We start from the raw sequence: 18,548 nt of genomic DNA, 5'->3' as shown, positions 1-18,548 counted from the left end.
TTGTTGCTGAGACAAATTCATTTCTGAAGATGATTATTTATTTCATGTGATTCATTTACATCTGTCCCTCATTTTAAAGTCAACCCTGCTACATGAACTGAACTCTGAACTCTATTCAAATATGATAAAACTTTTCATTTAAAAAAGAAAACATGCAAGAAACATTGAAAATCTAAAAGTCAAATCATTATGTAAAAGCAGGTGAGCTGGTTCTACTCTGTTCTGCCATTTGCTGGTGTTTTGTGGAGTAAAACTGAGCAGGTCGAGCATAACCATGTCTATGTTCTATCTATGTTACACATAGATAGAAGAAGGCTAGAACTGTTTTAAATATAAAGAGTTTATATATATTTAGTGAAGCTTGCATTCAATTGCCACTGCCTGTTACACACAACAAGCTTCCATTCCCCCAGTCACAACGGGACTCATGGTTGATTTAAGGTTCACCCTGTTACGATCAACCCTGTTACCTTATTTGGCATTTAATAGGCACTTACTTTTGTAATTCATTTCATTTAACCTCGAAATGGGAAAACACATGTTTTATTAGGATAGCAATGTGCACTTTATAACAGAATGTTAACATTTTGTGAAATCTAATTTTTCTTAAGCTTAAGACCAAGTTACACTTCTCAAAAAGCACAAAATTGATTGAACGACCCATTTATTTATTTAATGTGTGCCACATTTATAGAGCCGACACCACATCCCTCTCACCTACACACTCCTATACTGACCAGACTGCTAAAAGATCAAAACAGATACTTGTTTCAAAACTCAGCAAAAAATAAACGTCCTCTCACTGTCAACTGCGTTTATTTTCAGAGAACTTAACATGTGTAAATATTTGTATGAACATAAAAAGATTCAACAACTGAGACATAAACTGAACTATTTCCACAGACATGTGACTAACATAAATGGAATGATGTGTCCCTGAACAAAAGTAACAGTCAGTATCTGGTGTGGCCACCAGCTGCATTAAGTACTGCAGTGCATCTCCTCTTCATGGACTGATTTGCCAGTTCTTGCTGTGAGATGTTACCCCACTCTTCCACCAAGGCACCTGCAAGTTCCCTCACATTTCTGGGGGGAATGGCCCTAGTCCTCACCCTCCGATCCAACAGGTCCCAGACGTGCTCAATGGGATTGAGATCCGGGCACTTCGCTGGCCATGGCAGAAACCTGACATTCCTGTCTTGCAGGCAATCACGCACCGAACGCGCACCGAATGGTGGCATTGTCATGCTGGAGGGTCATGTCAGGATGAGCCTGCAGGAAGGGTACCACATGAGGGAGGAGGATGTCTTCCCTGTAATGCACAGTGTTGAGATTGCCTGCAATGACAACAAGCTCAGTCCGATGATGCTGTGACACACCGCCCACGACCATGACGAACCCTCCACCTCCAAATCGATCCCACTCCAGAGTACAGGCCTCAGTGTAACGCTCATTCCTTTGATGATAAACGCGGATCCGACCATCACCCCGGTGAGACAAACCTTTTTGCCAGTCCTGTCTGGTCCAGCAACGATGGATTTGTGCCCATAGGCGACGTTGTTGCCGGTGATGTCTGGTGAGTACCTGCCTTACAACAGGCCTACAAGCCCTCAGTCCAGCCTCTCTCAACCTATTGCGGACAGTCTGAGCACTGATGGAGGGATTGTGCGTTCCTGGTGTAACTCGGGCAGTTGTTGTTGCCATCCTGTACCTGTCCCGCAGGTGTTATGTTGGGATGTACTGATCCTGTGCAGGTGTTGTTACACGTGGTCTGCCACTGCGAGGATGATCAGCTGTCCATCCTGTCTCCCTGTAGCACTGTCTTAGGCGTCTCACAGTACGGACATTGTAATTTATTGCCCTGGCCACATCTGCAGTCCTCATGCCTCCTTGCAATGTGCATAAGGCACGTTCACGCAGATGAGCAGGGACCCTGGGCATCTTTCTTTTGGTGTTTTTCAGAGTCAGTAGAAGGGCCTCTTTAGTGTCCTAAGTTTTCATAACTGTGACCTTAATTGCCTACCGTCTGTAAGCTGTTAGTGTCTTAACGACCGTTCCACTGGTGCATGTTGATTCATTGTTTATGGTTCATTGAACAAGCATGGGAAACAGTGTTTAAACCCTTTACAATGAAGATCTGTGAAGTTATTTGGAGTTTTACAAATTATCTTTGAAAGACAGGGTCCTGAAAAAGGGATGTTTATTTTTTGCTGAGTTTACTTCATCACCAGTGTGGACTATATGTCTATATACATGTCTGTGAGACGGAGACCAACCTGTGTGGACATTCCCTTTGTGTTTCTTCAGAGAGTCTTTGCTCTTGAACCTCTTCCCACAACTCTCAGCCTTACAGATGAACCTGGTGTCTCCTCTACACGCCTCCTTGTGCTGTTCATAACTACACACACAGAAAATACAGATACAGTCACTCAAATACACAGGAACAGATGGCAGCCACTGTATACATATTATGCTAATTTGTATGTTCATATCTAGTTATGTAAGCCTACCTGGACTCTGAGCTGAAGGTGATGTAGCAGAGGGAACACTGGTGGTGGGCTCTGGAAGAGTCTCCTGAAGGACCCAGGGTCTCCGCACAGTGCAGAACACTGAGGGCAAAATGAAGGAGGTATACAGAGTCAGATAGGAGGAGGCTATAAAGATATGAACAGCAATACTACTACATTTACAGGTGTCCTACATCAGAAAACGAATAAAGAGGCTGATTCAGTTGTAAGAAAATGTACTGAGTGTGTGCAAATCTCTCAGTTCCACTATATGATCCACTTGGTAGCATACTTCTGTGTAACTCAATAGAGTGTCAGGTAAGTAGAGTAGAGAGATGATGTAGGCTACACACTGGCGCTGCAGGGCTTGTTTGATGGGGAACTTCTTGCCACAGTTCTTGCACTTGTACTCCTTCTCCTCAGTACTGGGTCTCTGGTGCAGGCTCTGGAGGTGGGCTGCTAGGATCTCCTCGCTAGGGAAGCTGCTCTCACACAGCAAGCACGGGTGGTCCTCCTTCTTGATCACCAGCTCTGCACACATACAGTCATTATTACAAATTACACACACATGCAGCCGTATCAGCTGTGTGTGAGTATCAGCTGTGTGTGAGTATCCGCTGTGTGTGAGTATTAGCTGTGTGTGAGTATCAGCTGTGTGTGAGTATCAGCTGTGTGTGAGTATCAAGTATCAGCTGTGTGTGAGTATCAAGTATCAGCTGTGTGTGAGTATCAACTTTGTGTGAGTATCAGCTTTGTGTGAGTATCAGCTGTGTGTGAGTATCAGCTTTGTGTGAGTATCAGCTGTGTGTGAGTATCAGCTGTGTGTGAGTATCAGCTGTGTGTAAGTATCAGCTGTGTGTGAGTATCAGCTGTGTGTGAGTATCAGCTGTGTGTGAGTATCAGCTGTGTGTGAATATCAAGTATCGGCTGTGTGTGAGTGTAAGCTGTGTGTGAGTATAAGCTGTGTGTGAGTATAAGCTGTGTGTGAGTATAAGCTCTGTGTGAGTATAAGCTGTGTGTGAGTATAAGCTGTGTGCAAGCATTACATACTTCAAGCATAAACTGTTAGACTAACAAAACACTGTTTATGAAGGTTTAGATAAAACTTTGTTAGGTATTTACCCATTTCAACGAGATGTTTGGCATCTTTGCTGTTTTCATCTTCATATTTGATGATTTCCTCTTCCTCCTCCTCTGACTCTTCCTCCATATCACTGTCCAGGTAGCCTATCAGCAGCTCGGTGTCAGTCTCAATGTCGTCCACTGCCAGGTAGAATATATTCTCTCCATCCTGAGAGATCAGAACCACAATCACCCCCCCCCCCCCCACACACACACACACACACACACATACACAGAAAAAAGGGGTAGCTGAAGGTTGAACTCAATAAACCTAGACATTCATCTGCTGAGGCTTGATTAAGGTCGAAGATCAAACACTCCATCTCCTAAACATGTCATCATTAACTTCCACATCCTAAAGGTCACGGTCTAATCAAATCAAAGCATCATTTTCTTTTGCATAAGGCATTTATAAATACACATATATATTAATTTAAAAGAGAAACACAATAAATTAAACTTTTGATGTAACACAGAGCTCTAACACACATGAATGACCTTCGAACAAGTGATCACTTTAGCACTGTGGCATTAATGACAGAACCTCAGCCAGAAGATCACAGGTTCTGTTCTACTTCCCTTCTAAATTCTCCCTTCTTCCACGTTTTTTCTTTTTCCTCTAGCTGAGATATCCCAGGCCAAGCCCTGACTCGTGTGTGTGTGTGTGTGTGTGTGTGTGTGTGTGTGTGTGTGTGTGTGTGTGTGTGTGTGTGTGTGTGTGTGTGTGTGTGTGTGTGTGTGTGTGTGTGTGTGTGTGTGTGTGTGTGTGTGTGTGTGTGTGTTCACGACTTTGGCCAATAGATCTGATTGTGTATGGGTTGTATGTGTTTGTGGGTTTATGGATATAGTTAATCTGATCTTAATCACAGACTGGCATGTTTTGTTACATTTCATTGTAAGGGATGCACAAAGCACTAGAGAAGATTTTCATAATAAGTTCAGACACTTTGAGAGAGTTACTTACAGCTGTGAAAGACACCTCAACTCATACAGTCATCAGACAGAACCACCATCACATCTCCTTTTGATATGGCAGGCTTGATCAGTAACACATGGTGCAATCTTACAAGCTGTCTGCACAGGCAGACAAAACAAAAAAATCCACATTCCCCTTCATTTCACTCTCACTATCCATCTCAACTCACTCTCACCAACTTTCTCTCACTTCTCTTCTTGTCTTTCTCTCTGATGTCCATCTCTCTCTTTATTTCTCTCTCTCCTTCTCCCTCTCTCTCTCTCCCCTTCTCACTCAGAGATATGTGCTGATATCCAGCTCTATCTGTGTCTCTCCCTGTAGATACATCTGAAGGTGTTACTATCTTCAGCGTGGGGCTGTACCTGGATTGCTGCCAGGTTCTTCTCCTCTTGTGATGGCGCCTGATGGACAAAACGCAGCCAGTTGGCATGGCGAGGGTTACTGGCATCCAAAACATAGAGCACATCGCCTTTATTACCTCGGACCTGAAACAGAAAACAGACATGCCTATCAAGAACATGAAATACTGTTGGCTGGAATAACGTCTCCCTTCCATACAGACCGAGCTTCTTGATCTAGCTTTGTGTTCATCTGGAGATGCTGTTTTACAAACTAAATCACAGTTGCCATGAAACACCCTGTGATATAAAACAATGTGGTTCTATCCAATATAACATGAAGGTTATAGATTACTAGATGATTATATAACACTGAGAAAGAATATAAAATGCAACATGCAACAATTTCAAAGATGTTATGAGTTACAGTTCATATAAGGAAATCAGTCAATTTAAAAAAAATAATTAGGCACTAGTCTATGGATTTCACATGACTGGGAATACAGATATGCATCTGTTGTTTAAAAAAGGGCAGGGGCGTGGATCAGAAAAACAATCAGTATCTGGTGTGACCACCATTTGCCTCATGCAGTGCGACACATCTCCTTCACATAGAGTTGATCAGGCTGTTGATAGTGGCCTGTGGAATGTTGTCCCACTCCTCTTCAATGGCTGTGCAAAGTTGCTGGATATTGGTGGGAACTGGAACACGCTGTCGTAGACTTCGATCCAGAGCATCCCAAACATCCTCAATGGGTGGGTGTCATGTCTGGTGAGTATGCAGGCCATTGTGAAATTGTGTACAGATACTTACGACATCCTTACGACATGGGGCCCAGCATTATCATGCTGAAACATGAGGTGATGACGATGGATTAATGGCACGACAATGAACCTCAGGATCTCATCACGGTATCTCTGTGCATTCAAATTGCCATGGATAAAATGCAATTGTGTTCGTTTTCCGTAGCTTATGCCTGCCCATACCATAACCCCACCACCACCATGGGACACGATGTTCACAACATTGACATTAGCAAACACTCGCCCACACGACGCCATCTGCCCGGTACAGTTGAAACCGGGATTCAACCGTGAAGAGCACACTTCTCCAGAGTGCCAGTGGCCATCAAAGGTGAGCATTTGCCCACTGAAGTTGGTTACGATGCAGAACTGCAGTCAGGTCATGACCCTGGTGAAGACAACTGACAGTTTGTAGATTCGGTTGTGCAAAACCACAGTTTCATCAGCTGTCATCTGAGACTATCAGGCAGGTGACAAAGCCGGATGTGGAGGTCCTGGACTGGCCTAGTTACACATGGTCTGCGGTTGTGAGGCCGGTTGGACATACTGCCAAATTCTCTAAAATGACGTTGGAGGTAGATTATGGTAGAGAATTGAACATTACATTCTCTGGCAACAGCTCTGGTGGACATTCCTGCAGTCAGCATGCCAATTGCACGCTCCCTCAAAAGTTGAGACTGTGGCATTGTGGAGTGTGACAAAACTTCACATTTTAGAGTGGCCTTTTATTGACCCCCGCACAAGGTGCACCTATGTAATGAGCATGCTGTTTAATCAGCTCCTTGATATGCCAAACCTGTCAGGTGAATGGATTCTCTTAGCAAAGGAGAAATGCTCACTAACAAGGATGTAAAAAAAATTGTGCACAAAATTTGAGCGAAATAAGCTTTTTGTGCATATGGAACATTTATGGGATCTTTTATTTCAGCTCATGAAACCAGCACTTTAAATGCTGCATTTATATTTTTGTTCAGTGTATAAGTTCAGACCACACCTGAATTCTTTATGGCTGACATATAATCAATTACTTGTACTTTTAACTACACAGAAAATAAACATAATCTTACTGATCTGAAATGTAATTAAACCTGTCCCTTATCTCAGATAAATTCAAAACCTCATGATGGGGATAAAACATAATTATAACAAAGGCCACACGATGCGGGTGGAGTTTGCCAAACCAAGACTCATTACAAAAACAAGACTCTACAGTCAACAAGTGTATGTGCATCAAACTAGAAGCTCCAATTAAGCATCACCTGTGCTGTATCTGAACTGCCACAGAATTCATCTATTTAGCCTTTCATTTCAATAGTAGGCCTACAATGAACATAAATATGATTTATTGTATTATGTAAAAGTAAGGTAGTCTGTTTTAGTATCACCTTGAACATCAGTCTGGTGTCTGTGCTGTGACTGCAGTGTTAAAGGACTGAAGGTAGTCTGTTTTAGTATCACCTCCCACATCAGTCTGGTGTCTGTGCTGTGACTGCAGTGTTAAAGGACTGAAGGTAGTCTGTTTTAGTATGACCTCCCACATCAGTCTGGTGTCTGTGCTGTGACTGCAGTGTTAAAGGACTGAAGGTAGTCTGTTTTAGTATCACCTCCCACATCAGTCTGGTGTCTGTGCTCTCATCCAGCTCACTTGGTAGTTTCTTCTCTCCAGCAAAAGGGCCAAACTTTTCCCCCTTGTAGAAAACACACGTTGTCAGAATTTGAGGATACAAGATATTCATTTTCTTGTCTATCTTTTTTACTAAGAGGCATTTTCCATTTTGTCAGGGGCTATGTGAAGGCAATCAGATATAAATTGTGCGATGGAATAGATGCCAAAAATAATGTAGTAGTAAACATTGTAAAACAGTATAGGACTATAGTATTATAATACATAGTATTGTCCATGAATCCATCCTATGCGTTTCACTTTGGACCTACAAGTTGTAGTAGCCTAGTTCAAACACCCAACAAAGAGGGGGTGTGGTCAAGATGTGCTCCTCGTGAATGAAGCATTCATGTTCAAAGTTTTAACCAATGTGAGATTGTAATGAATAACGTTTGGTAGCCTGGCCATTTGAAGTGTTTATTAACTTTCATTTAAAAACATTGTTTGCACCATTTTCAACCACCATTGTTTGTAACATTGTCAACTTGGTTACAATATTGTGTAATAGCCTATAATACTAGACACATTTTGAGTATGCAAGTTAAATGACAGCATAGGAAACGTACATTAGAACGTGTTCAATATGTATCAACACGTGTTACTGTGTAACACACGAGAGTTGAGTTCTAAGTGAACATTGTTATGGAGTGAGCTAGTTACAGTATCTACGTGGCACTGCACCTCAGAGCAGCATTAAAGTAGGCTATGGCTTGAGCTTTTGGGAGCGACTCGCAAAAAGAACCCAAAATACGAACAGAAAACTGCCTTTCTCCCATTCACCGAATGAGTTTTGCACGTTGGTACGTTTCTTCATGCCCAAAACATACAAAATTGTGCTGTCCAAAAAAACCAAACCTTTTTCACTTGTCTCGCCGTGTAAAGCCCGATTCCATCCTGGACATTAGATGATTTCAAAGAAAATCTATCTGGCACATACATTCCCAACATTGTCATTTCTCTGAGCGAATCCCTAATGTGATCATTAGAAACTATGCCAGCGGGGAAAGTAATGACTATTGTCTGTTTTCGCACAAACACGAGAGTTTGCAGCGGGGTGTTCTCTGTAATTCGGTCCAGGTTGAATTTCCTCCCTTGCTACATGACTAGCAGGCGTCCTGATTGGTTCAAAGTTTGTTACCAGAAGCTACATATTTTGTGAAGGATGCTCACGTACTTTGAAGTCCCTCTTGTCCTCTAACTTTGGATGACGAACAGTAACCACAAACATATGCAAATCTAAAGTTGATCAGGTCTTTACATTGGTTCTTATTATTATTATATATATTTTTTTTTATATATATCTGCAATGTGCCTATGTATATATACACTACCATTCAAAAGTTTGGGGTCACTTAGAAATGTCCTTGTTTTTTAAATAAAAGCACCAGTGTCAAGGTCAACAGTGAAGATGCGACTGCAGGATACTGGCCTTCTAGGCAGAGCCTTCTAGACCAATAAAAAGAAAAGATTAAGATGGGCAAAAGAAGTTAGGGGGGGTGATGAGCTCTACAGCAGTCTCACAACTCAATCGCTGGTTGAAAACTGTTTTCTGCCCCTCCCAAAATAATTTGTAGATAATTGGCCCTCTTTCTGGGACTCACCCAAAAACAGGACCAAGCCTGACCTGCTGAGGAGTGACGGACTCCATCCTAGCTGGAGGGGTGCTCTCATCTTATCTACCAACATAGACAGGGCTCTAACTCCTCTAGCTCCACAATGAAATAGGGTGCAGGCCAGGCAGCAGGCTGTTAGCCAGCCTGCCAGCATAGTGGAGTCTGCCACTAGCACAGTCAGTGTAGTCAGCTCAGCTATCACCATTGAGACCGTGTCTGTGCCTCGACCTAGGTTGGGCAAAACTAAACATGGCGGTGTTCGCCTTAGCAAACTCACTAGGATAAAGACCACCTCCATTCCTGTCATTATTGAAAGAGATCATGATACCTCACATCTCAAAATAGGGCTACTTAATGTTAGATCCCTTACTTCAAAGGCAATTATAGTCAATGTACTAATCACTGATCATAATCTTGATGTGATTGGCCTGACTGAAACATGGCTTAAGCCTGATGAATTTACTGTGTTAAATGAGGCCTCACCTCCTGGCTACACTAGTGACCATATCCCCCGTGCATCCCGCAAAGGCGGAGGTGTTGCTAACATTTACGATAGCAAATTTCAATTTACAACCAAAAAAAATGACGTTTTCGTCTTTTGAGCTTCTAGTCATGAAATCTATGCAGCCTACTCAATCACTTTTTATAGCTACTGTTTACAGGCCTCCTGGGCCATATACAGTGTTCCTCACTGAGTTCCCTGAATTCCTATCGGACCTTGTAGTCATAGCAGATAATATTCTAATCTTTGGTGACTTTAATATTCACATGGAAAAGTCCACAGACCCACTCCAAAAGGCTTTCGGTGCCATCATCGACTCAGTGGGTTTTGTCCAACATGTCTCTGGACCCACTCACTGTCACAGTCATATGCTGGACCTAGTTTTGTCCCATGGAATAAATGTTGTGGATCTTAATGTTTTTCCTCATAATCCTGGACTATCGGACCACCATTTTATTACGTTTGCAATTGCAACAAATAATCTGCTCAGACCCCAACCAAGGAACATCAAAAGTTGTGCTATAAATTCACAGACAACACAAAGATTCCTTGATGTCCTTCCAGATTCCCTCTGTCTACCCAAGGACGCCAGAGGACAAAAATCAGTTAACCACCTAACTGAGGAACTCAATTTAACTTTGAGATGCAGTTGCACCTCTAAAAACTAAAAACATTTCTCATAAGAAACTAGCTCCCTGGTACACAGAAAATACCCGAGCTCTGAAGCAAGCTTCCAGAAAATTGGAATGGAAATGGCGCCACACCAAACTGGAAGTCTTCCGACTAGCTTGGAAAGTACCGTGCAGTACCGAAGAGCCCTTACTGCTGCTCGATCATCCTATTTTTCTAACTTAATTGAGGAAAACAAGAACAATCCGAAATTCCTTTTTGATACTGTCGCAAAGCTAACTAAAAAGCAGCATTCCCCAAGAGAGTATGACTTTCACTTTAGCAGTGATAAATTCATGAACTTCTTTGAGGAAAAGATTATGATTATTAGAAAGCAAATTACGGACTCCTCTTTAAATCTGCGTATTCCTTCAAAACTCAGTTGTCCTGAGTCTGCACAACTCTGCTAGGATCTAGGATCAAGAGAGACGCTCAAGTGTTTTAGTACTATATCTCTTGACACAATGATGAAAATAATCATGGCCTCTAAACCTTCAAGCTGCATACTGGACCCTATTCCAACTAAACTACTGAAAGAGCTGCTTCCTGTGCTTGGCCCTCCTATGTTGAACATAATAAACGGCTCTCTAGCCACCGGATGTGTACCAAACTCACTAAAAGTGGCAGTAATAAAGCCTCTCTTGAAAAAGCCAAACCTTGACCCAGAAAATATAAAAAACTATTGGCCTATATCGAATCTTCCATTCCTCTCAAAGATTTTAGAAAAGGCTGTTGCGCAGCAACTCACTGCCTTCCTGAAGACAAACAATGTATACAAAATGCTTCAGTCTGGTTTTAGATCCCATCATAGCACTGAGACGGCACTTGTGAAAGTGGTAAATTACATTTTAATGGCATCGGACCGAGGCTCTGCATCTGTCCTCGTGCTCCTAGACCTTAGTGCTGCTTTTGATACCATCGATCACCACATTCTTTTGGAGAGATTGGAAACCCAAATTGGTCTACACGGACAAGTTCTGGCCTGGTTTAGATCTTATCTGTCGGAAAGATATCAGTTTGTCTCTGTGAATGGTTTGTCCTCTGACAAATCAACTGTAAATTTCAGTGTTCCTCAAGGTTCCGTTTTAGGACCACTATTGCTTTCACTATATATTTTACCTCTTGGGGATGTTATTCGAAAACATAATGTTAACTTTCACTGCTATGCGGATGACACACAGCTGTACATTTCAATGAAACATGGTGAAGCCCCAAAATTGCCCTTGCTAGAAGCATGTGTTTCAGACATAAGGAAGTGGATGGCTGCAAACTTTCTACTTTTAAACTCGGACAAAACAGAGATGCTTGTTCTAGGTCCCAAGAAACAAGGAGATCTTCTGTTGAATCTGACAATTAATCTTAATGGTTGTACAGTCGTCTCAAATAAAACTGTGAAGGACCTCTGTGTTACTCTGGACCCTGATCTCTCTTTTGAAGAACATATCAAGACCATTTCAAGGACAACTTTTTTCCATCTACGTAACATTGCAAAAATCAGAAACTTTCTGTCCAAAAATGATGCAGAAAAATTAATCCATGCTTTTGTCACTTCTAGGTTAGACTACTGCAATGCTCTACTTTCCGGCTACCCGGATAAAGCACTAAATAAACTTCAGTTAGTGCTAAATACTGCTGCTAGAATCCTAGAACCAAAAAATTTGATCATATTACTCCAGTGCTAGCCTCTCTACACTGGCTTCCTGTCAAAGCAAGGGCTGATTTCAAGGTTTTACTGCTAACCTACAAAGCATTACATGAGCTTGCTCCTACCTATCTCTCTGATTTGGTCCTGCCGTACATACCTACACGTACGCTACGGTCACAAGACGCAGGCCTCCTAATTGTCCCTAGAATTTCTAAGCAAACAGCTGGAGGCAGGGCTTTCTCCTATAGAGCTCCATTTTTATGGAACGGTCTGCCTACCCATGTCAGAGACGCAAACTCGGTCTCAACCTTTAAGTCTTTACTGAAGACTCATCTCTTCAGTGGGTCATATGATTGAGTGTAGTCTGGCCCAGGAGTGGGAAGGTGAACGGGAAGGCTCTGGAGCAACGAACCGCCCTTGCTGTCTCTGCCTGGCCGGTTCCCTTCTTTCCACTGGGATTCTCTGCCTCTAATCCTATTACAGGGGCTGAGTCACTGGCTTACTGGGGCTCTCTCATGCCGTCCCTGGAAGGGGTGCGTCACCTGAGTGGGTTGATTCACTGATGTGGTCATCCTGTCTGGGTTGGCGCCCCCCCTTGGGTTGTGCCATGGCGGGGCTATACTCAGCCTTGTCTCAGGATGGTAAGTTGGTGGTTGAAGATATCCCTCTAGTGGTGTGGGAGCTGTGCTTTGGCAAAGTGGGTGGGGTTATATCCTTCCTGTTTGGCCCTGTCCGGGGGTGTCCTCGGATGGGGCCACAGTGTCTCCTGACCCATCCTGTCTCAGCCTCCAGTATTTATGCTGCAGTAGTTTATGTGTCGGGGGGCTAGGGTCAGTTTGTTATATCTGGAGTACTTCTCCTGTCCTATTCGGTGTCCTGTGTGAATCTAAGTGTGCGTTCTCTAATTCTCTCCTTCTCTCTTTCTTTCTCTCTCTCGGAGGACCTGAGCCCTAGGACCATGCCCCAGGACTACCTGACATGATGACTCCTTGTTGTCCCCAGTCCACCTGGCCGTGCTGCTGCTCCAGTTTCAACTGTTCTGCCTTATTATTATTCGACCATACTGGTCATTTATGAACATTTGAACATCTTGGCCATGTTCTGTTATAATCTCCACCCAGCACAGCCAGAAGAGGACTGGCCACCCCACATAGCCTGGTTCCTCTCTAGGTTTCTTCCTAGGTTTTGTCCTTTCTAGGGAGTTTTTCCTAGCCACCGTGCTTCTACACCTGCATTGCTTGCTGTTTGGGGTTTTAGGCTGGGTTTCTGTACAGCACTTTGAGATATCAGCTGATGTACGAAGGGCTATATAAATACATTGGATTTGATTTGAAGAACACAGACACTGGACAGAGGAACTCTGCCTAGAAGGCCAGCATCCCGTAGTGGTCTCTTCACTGTTGACGTTGAGACTGGTGTTTTGCGGGTACTATTTAATGAAGCTGCCAGTTGAGAACTTATGAGGTTTCTCAAGCTAGACTCTCTAATGTACTTGTCCTATTGCTCAGTTGTACTACAGGGTAGTACACAGCATGGTACGAGCGCTAGGAGACGAGGAGCGTACAGGATTTTGCCCTAGAGTTTAGGACTTTGGCAGCAGGAGCAGGATGGAACGACAGGGCCTTGATTGATCATTTTAGATGTAGTCTCAGTGAGGACGTCCGCAGGGAGCTGGCATGTCGGGACACCACATTCACACTGGATGGACTTATCGATCTGGCTATCCGTCTCGACAACCTGCTGGCTGCTCGCGGGCGTTCGGATCAGGTCCTGTCGTTTCCAATCCCCAGACCCCCTGTTCCTATCCCTATGGAATTAGGAGGTACGGCTTCAGGGGGGACCGGAGGAGGAGTGTCCTCCTGCACCAGTTGTGGTCGACGAGGGCACACGTCCGACCAGTGCTGGAGGAACTCGTCTAGGAGTCGGGAGGACAGGCGGAACACTGCTCGATCACCCCAGGTGAGTAAGCACCAAACTCATTCAGAGCTTCCTGTCGGTCATGTGTTTGTATTGATTTCTTTCCCTGGGTTTTCCCCCTCTCTACAGCATAAGGCGCTAGTCGATTCAGGCGCAGCTGGGAATTTTATGGATCGTGGGCTTGCGTTAAGGCTAGGGATTCCCCTGGTGTCGTTAGATCGACCTTTCCCTGTGCACTCCTTAGATAGCCGACCATTAGGGTCAGGAGTAATTAGGGAGGCTACGGTGCCGCTGGACATGGTAACGCAGGGTGATCATAAGGAGTAGATTAGCCTGTTCCTTATAGATTCACCTGCGTTTCCAGTGGTGTTGGGGGTTCCCTGGTTAGCTCAACACAACCCGGTGATTTTCTGGCGACAGGGGGCTCTTAAGGGGTGGTCAGAGGAGTGTTCAGGTAGGTGTATAGGAGTTGCCGTTGGTGCGACTACGGTGGAGAGTCCAGACCAAGTTTCCACCGTGCGCATTCCCTCTGAATATGCCCATTTGGCTATCGCCTTCAGTAAAGGGAAGGCGACCCAATTACCACCTCATCGTCGAGAGGACTGCGCGATAAACCTTCCGGAAAACGCTGCACTTCCTAGGAGTCACGTGTATCCATTGTCCCAGGAGGAGACAGTTGCGATGGAAACATATGTTTCCGAATCGCTGGGACAGGGTTACATTCAGCCCTCCATATCACCCGTCTCCTCAAGCCTCTTTTTTGTGAAGAAGAAGGATGGAGGTCTGCGTCCGTGTATTGATTATAGAGGTCTAAATTCCATCACAGTGGGGTTTAGTTACCCACTACCTCTCATCGCTACGGCAATGGAATCATTTCACGGGGCGCGATTCTTCACAAAACTGGACCTGAGGAGCGCGTATAATCTGGTACGTATCCAGGGAGGAGATGAGTGGAAGACCGCATTTAGTACTACTTCTGGTCATTATGAGTACTGCGTCATGCCATACGGGTTGAAGAATGCTCCAGCCGTTTTCCAATCCTTCGTAGATGAGATTCTCCGAGACCTGCTCGGGCAGGGAGTGGTAGTGTACATTGATGACATCTTGATCTATTCTGCCACACGCGCGGAGCATGTGTCTCTGGTGCGTAAGGTACTTGGGCGACTACTGGAGCATGACCTGTATTGCAAGGCGGAGAAATGTGAGTTTTTCAAACAGTCCGTTTCCTTCCTGGGGTATCGTATTTCCACCTCCGGGGTGGTGATGGAGGATGATCGCGTTACAGCCGTGCGTAATTGTCCGACTCCGACCACGGTGAAAGAAGTGCAGCGGTTTTTAGGGTTTGCCAATTACTACCGGAGGTTTATCCGGGGTTTTGGTCAGGTGGCTGCTCCCATCATCTCACTGCTGAAGGGAGGACCGGTGCGCTTGCGCTGGTCAGCAGAGGCGGGCAGAGCTTTCAGTCGTCTGAAGGAGCTGTTCACCAATGCGCCCGTGTTGGCGCATCCGGACCCCTCTTTAGCGTTCATAGTGGAGGTGGATGCGTCCGAGGCTGGGGTTGGAGCCGTGCTGTCCCAACGCTTGGGCGTGCCATCCAAACTCCGCCCGTGTGCTTTCTTTTCGAGCAAGCTCAGCCCAGCGGAGCGAAACTATGATGTGGGGGACCGGGAGTTGTTAGCTGTAGTCAAGGCTCTGAAGGTGTGGAGACGTTGGCTTGAGGGGGCTAAATACCCTTTTCTCATCTGGACTGACCATCGTAATCTCGAATACATCCGGGCAGCTAAGAGACTAAATCCACGTCAGGCTAGATGGGCCATGTTTTTTACTAGGTTCCAGTTTACCCTCACATATCGGCCAGGCTCCCAAAACACCAAAGCTGACGCACTGTCTCGCCTCTATGATACCGAGGAACGGTCAGTAGAGCCAACTCCCATCATTCCACCGTCATGTCTCGTGGCACCGGTGGTATGGGAGGTGGATGCTGAGATAGAGAGGGCCTCACGGTCAGAGCCGGCTCCTCCTAACTGTCCAGTAGGGACCAAGTACGTGCCAGGGTGGTCCGGGACAAGCTGATTAGGTGGGCTCATACTCTTCCCTCCTCGGGTCATCCTGGTATCAAGAGGACAGTGCAGAGTCTGAGAGGGAGATACTGGTGGCCCACACTGGCTAAAGACGTGAGATTTTATGTCTCCTCCTGCTCAGTGTGTGCTCAGAGCAAGGCTCCTCGGCACCTACCTAGAGGGAATTTACAACCCCTCCCCGTTCCACAACGGCCGTGGACACATTTATCGGTGGATTTTCTTACCGACTTTCCCCCGTCCCAGGGAAGTACTACGATCCTGGTCGTTGTGGATCGGTTTTCTAAGTCCTGTCGTCTCCTTCCGTTGCCCGGTCTTCCTACGGCCCTGCGGACTGCTGAGGCTTTGTTTACCCATGTCTTCCGGCACTATGGGGTGCCTGAGGACATCGTCTCTGATCGGGGTCCCCAATTCACGTCCAGAGTGTGGAGGGCGTTTATGGAGAACTGGGGGTCTCGGTTAGCTTAACCTCAGGTTTTCACCCCGAGAGTAATGGGCAGGTGGAGCGCGTTAACCAGGATGTGGGCAGGTTTCTGCGGTCCTATTGTCGGGACCGGCCTGGTGAGTGGGCTAGGTATGTTCCATGGGCCGAACTAGCCCAGAACTCCTTACGCCACTCCTCTACTAACTTGTCTCCTTTTGAGTGTGTGTTAGGTTACCAGCCGGTCCTGGCTCCATGGCATCAGAGTCAGACCGAGGCTCCTGCGGTGGAGGAATGGGTACAGCGCTCCAAGGACACCTGGAAAGCCGTTCAGGACTCATTACGGTTAGCGGGAGAACGGCAGAAGAGGAGCGCTGACCAGCACCGCAGTGAGACCCCCGTGTTTGCACCGGGGGACAGGGTCTGGCTCTCGACCCGAAACCTGTCTCTCCGCCTGCCCTGTCGGAAGCTGGGGCCGCAGTGTGTGGGGCCGTTCAAAGTCCTGAGGAGAATAAACGAGGTGTGTTATAGGTTACAACTTCCTAGGTATTACCGTATTAACCCCTCGTTTCATGTGTCTCTCCTCAGGCCGGTGGTGACTGGTCCCCTGCAAGAAGGTGAGGTGTCTGAGGTCCCTCCGCCCCCTCTGGACATCGAGGGGCCCCCGGCGTATACAATTCGAGGCATTCTGGATTCGAGACGCCGGGTGGGGGTCCTACAGTACCTCGTGGACTGGGAGGGGTACGGCCCGGAGGAGAGATGCTGGGTTCCGGTGAGGGACATTTTGGACCCTTCTCTCCTGATAGAATTCCACCGCCTCCACCCGGATCGCCCAGCACCTCGTCCTCCGGGTCGTCCTCGAGGACGGTGGCGGCGCGCTGCGGGAGCCGCGCTGCGGGGGGGGGGGGGTGGTACTGTCATGACTTCCGCCGAGGTTGGCTCTCTGTTGGTTTTGTCTGATTGGTTTCACATGTGTGTTGTTTAGTTAATTAGTGTCTGTATATAATGTAGGTTGTCCCACCCTTGTTTTGTGCGGGATTGTTTACTTTGTCATTCATTTTCGTCTGTCGGTGTTATTGTGTTTCTTATTCTCCGGTTAGTCTGTTATCCTGTGTTGGATAATTTCACCCTGTGTGTGTTTGGATTGACCGTGTTTGTTTTGTTCACCGGAGAATAAACTTTATATCGCTATCTGCTCTCTGCGCCTGATTCCACCCACCTTGATTAGACGTGACACCACCATAATTCCTGTGCCCAAGAACGCCAAGGTAACCTGTCTAAAAGACTATCGCCCCGTAGCACTCACAAATGTAGCCATGAAATGCTTTGAAAGGCTGGTCATGGCTCACATCAACACCATCATCCCAGACACCCTGGACCCTCTTCAATTCATATACTGCCTCAACAGATCCACAGATGACGCAATCTCTATTGCACTCCACACTGCCTTCTCCCACCTGGACAAAAGGAATGACTGCGTGTCCACACACGACGCCAACACCATCATTACGTTTGCTGACGACACGTCGGTGGTAAGCCTGATCACAGATGCAGATGAGACAACCTTTAGGGACGATGTCAGTGACCTGGCAGTGTGGTGCCAGGACAACAACCTCTCCCTTAGCATCAGCAAGACAAAGGGGCTGATCATGGACTACAGGAAACAGAGGGCCAATCCCGCCCCCATCCACATTGTCAGGGCTGTAGTGGAGCGGGTTGAAAGCTTCAAGTTCCTAGATGTCAACATCACTAAGGAATTAACATGGTCCACACACATCAACACAGTCGTGAAGAAGGCATGACAATGGCACTTCCCCCTGAAGAAGCAGATCCTCAAAACGTTCTACAGCTGCACCATTGAGAGCATCTTGACTGGCTGCATCACCGCTTGGTATGGCAACTGCTTGGCATCCAACCGTAAGGCACTACAGAGGTTAGTGTGTACGACACAGTACATCACTGGGGCCGAGCTCCCTGCCATCCAGGATCTCTATACCAGGCTGTGTCAGAGGAAGGCCGTAACAATTGTCAAAGTCTCCAGTCACCCATGTCATAGACTGCTCTATCTGCAACTGCAAGCGGTACCAATGCACCAAGTCTGGAACCAACAGGACCCTGAACAGCTTCCACCCTCAAATCATAAGACTGCTAAATAGTTAACCAAATAGCTACCTGGACTACCTGCATTGACACCCTTTTTCACTCCTTTGACGCATCACATACACTTCTGCTAAGCTAATTGGCTTGACCTACTGTACCAAACTAGCTTACCTGGGTATGGTTTGGGTCATGC

General features: G+C 45.9%; 1 protein-coding gene across 1 annotated transcript in view; it reads right to left on the bottom strand.

Annotated features, from left to right (window-relative positions):
- LOC109901585 (PR domain zinc finger protein 5-like) overlaps positions 1-8,480 on the bottom strand; it is a 56,406-nt gene extending 47,926 nt beyond the window's left edge. Inside the window, exons 1-7 of the mRNA XM_031785889.1 lie at positions 8,266-8,480; positions 7,352-7,435; positions 4,968-5,090; positions 3,630-3,798; positions 2,861-3,038; positions 2,511-2,609; positions 2,277-2,398 (exon numbers count right to left, since the gene is read on the bottom strand). Coding sequence (XP_031641749.1) covers positions 2,277-2,398; positions 2,511-2,609; positions 2,861-3,038; positions 3,630-3,798; positions 4,968-5,090; positions 7,352-7,435; positions 8,266-8,364 — 874 coding nt within the window. The 5' untranslated portion in view covers positions 8,365-8,480. The remainder of the gene's footprint in view (positions 1-2,276; positions 2,399-2,510; positions 2,610-2,860; positions 3,039-3,629; positions 3,799-4,967; positions 5,091-7,351; positions 7,436-8,265) is intronic.
- Positions 8,481-18,548: the final 10,068 nt, after the last annotated feature.

This window comes from Oncorhynchus kisutch, linkage group LG13 (assembly GCF_002021735.2).
Source record: "Oncorhynchus kisutch isolate 150728-3 linkage group LG13, Okis_V2, whole genome shotgun sequence".
Lineage (NCBI taxonomy): Eukaryota > Metazoa > Chordata > Actinopteri > Salmoniformes > Salmonidae > Oncorhynchus > Oncorhynchus kisutch.
This window is presented reverse-complemented; position numbering and strand designations above follow the sequence as displayed.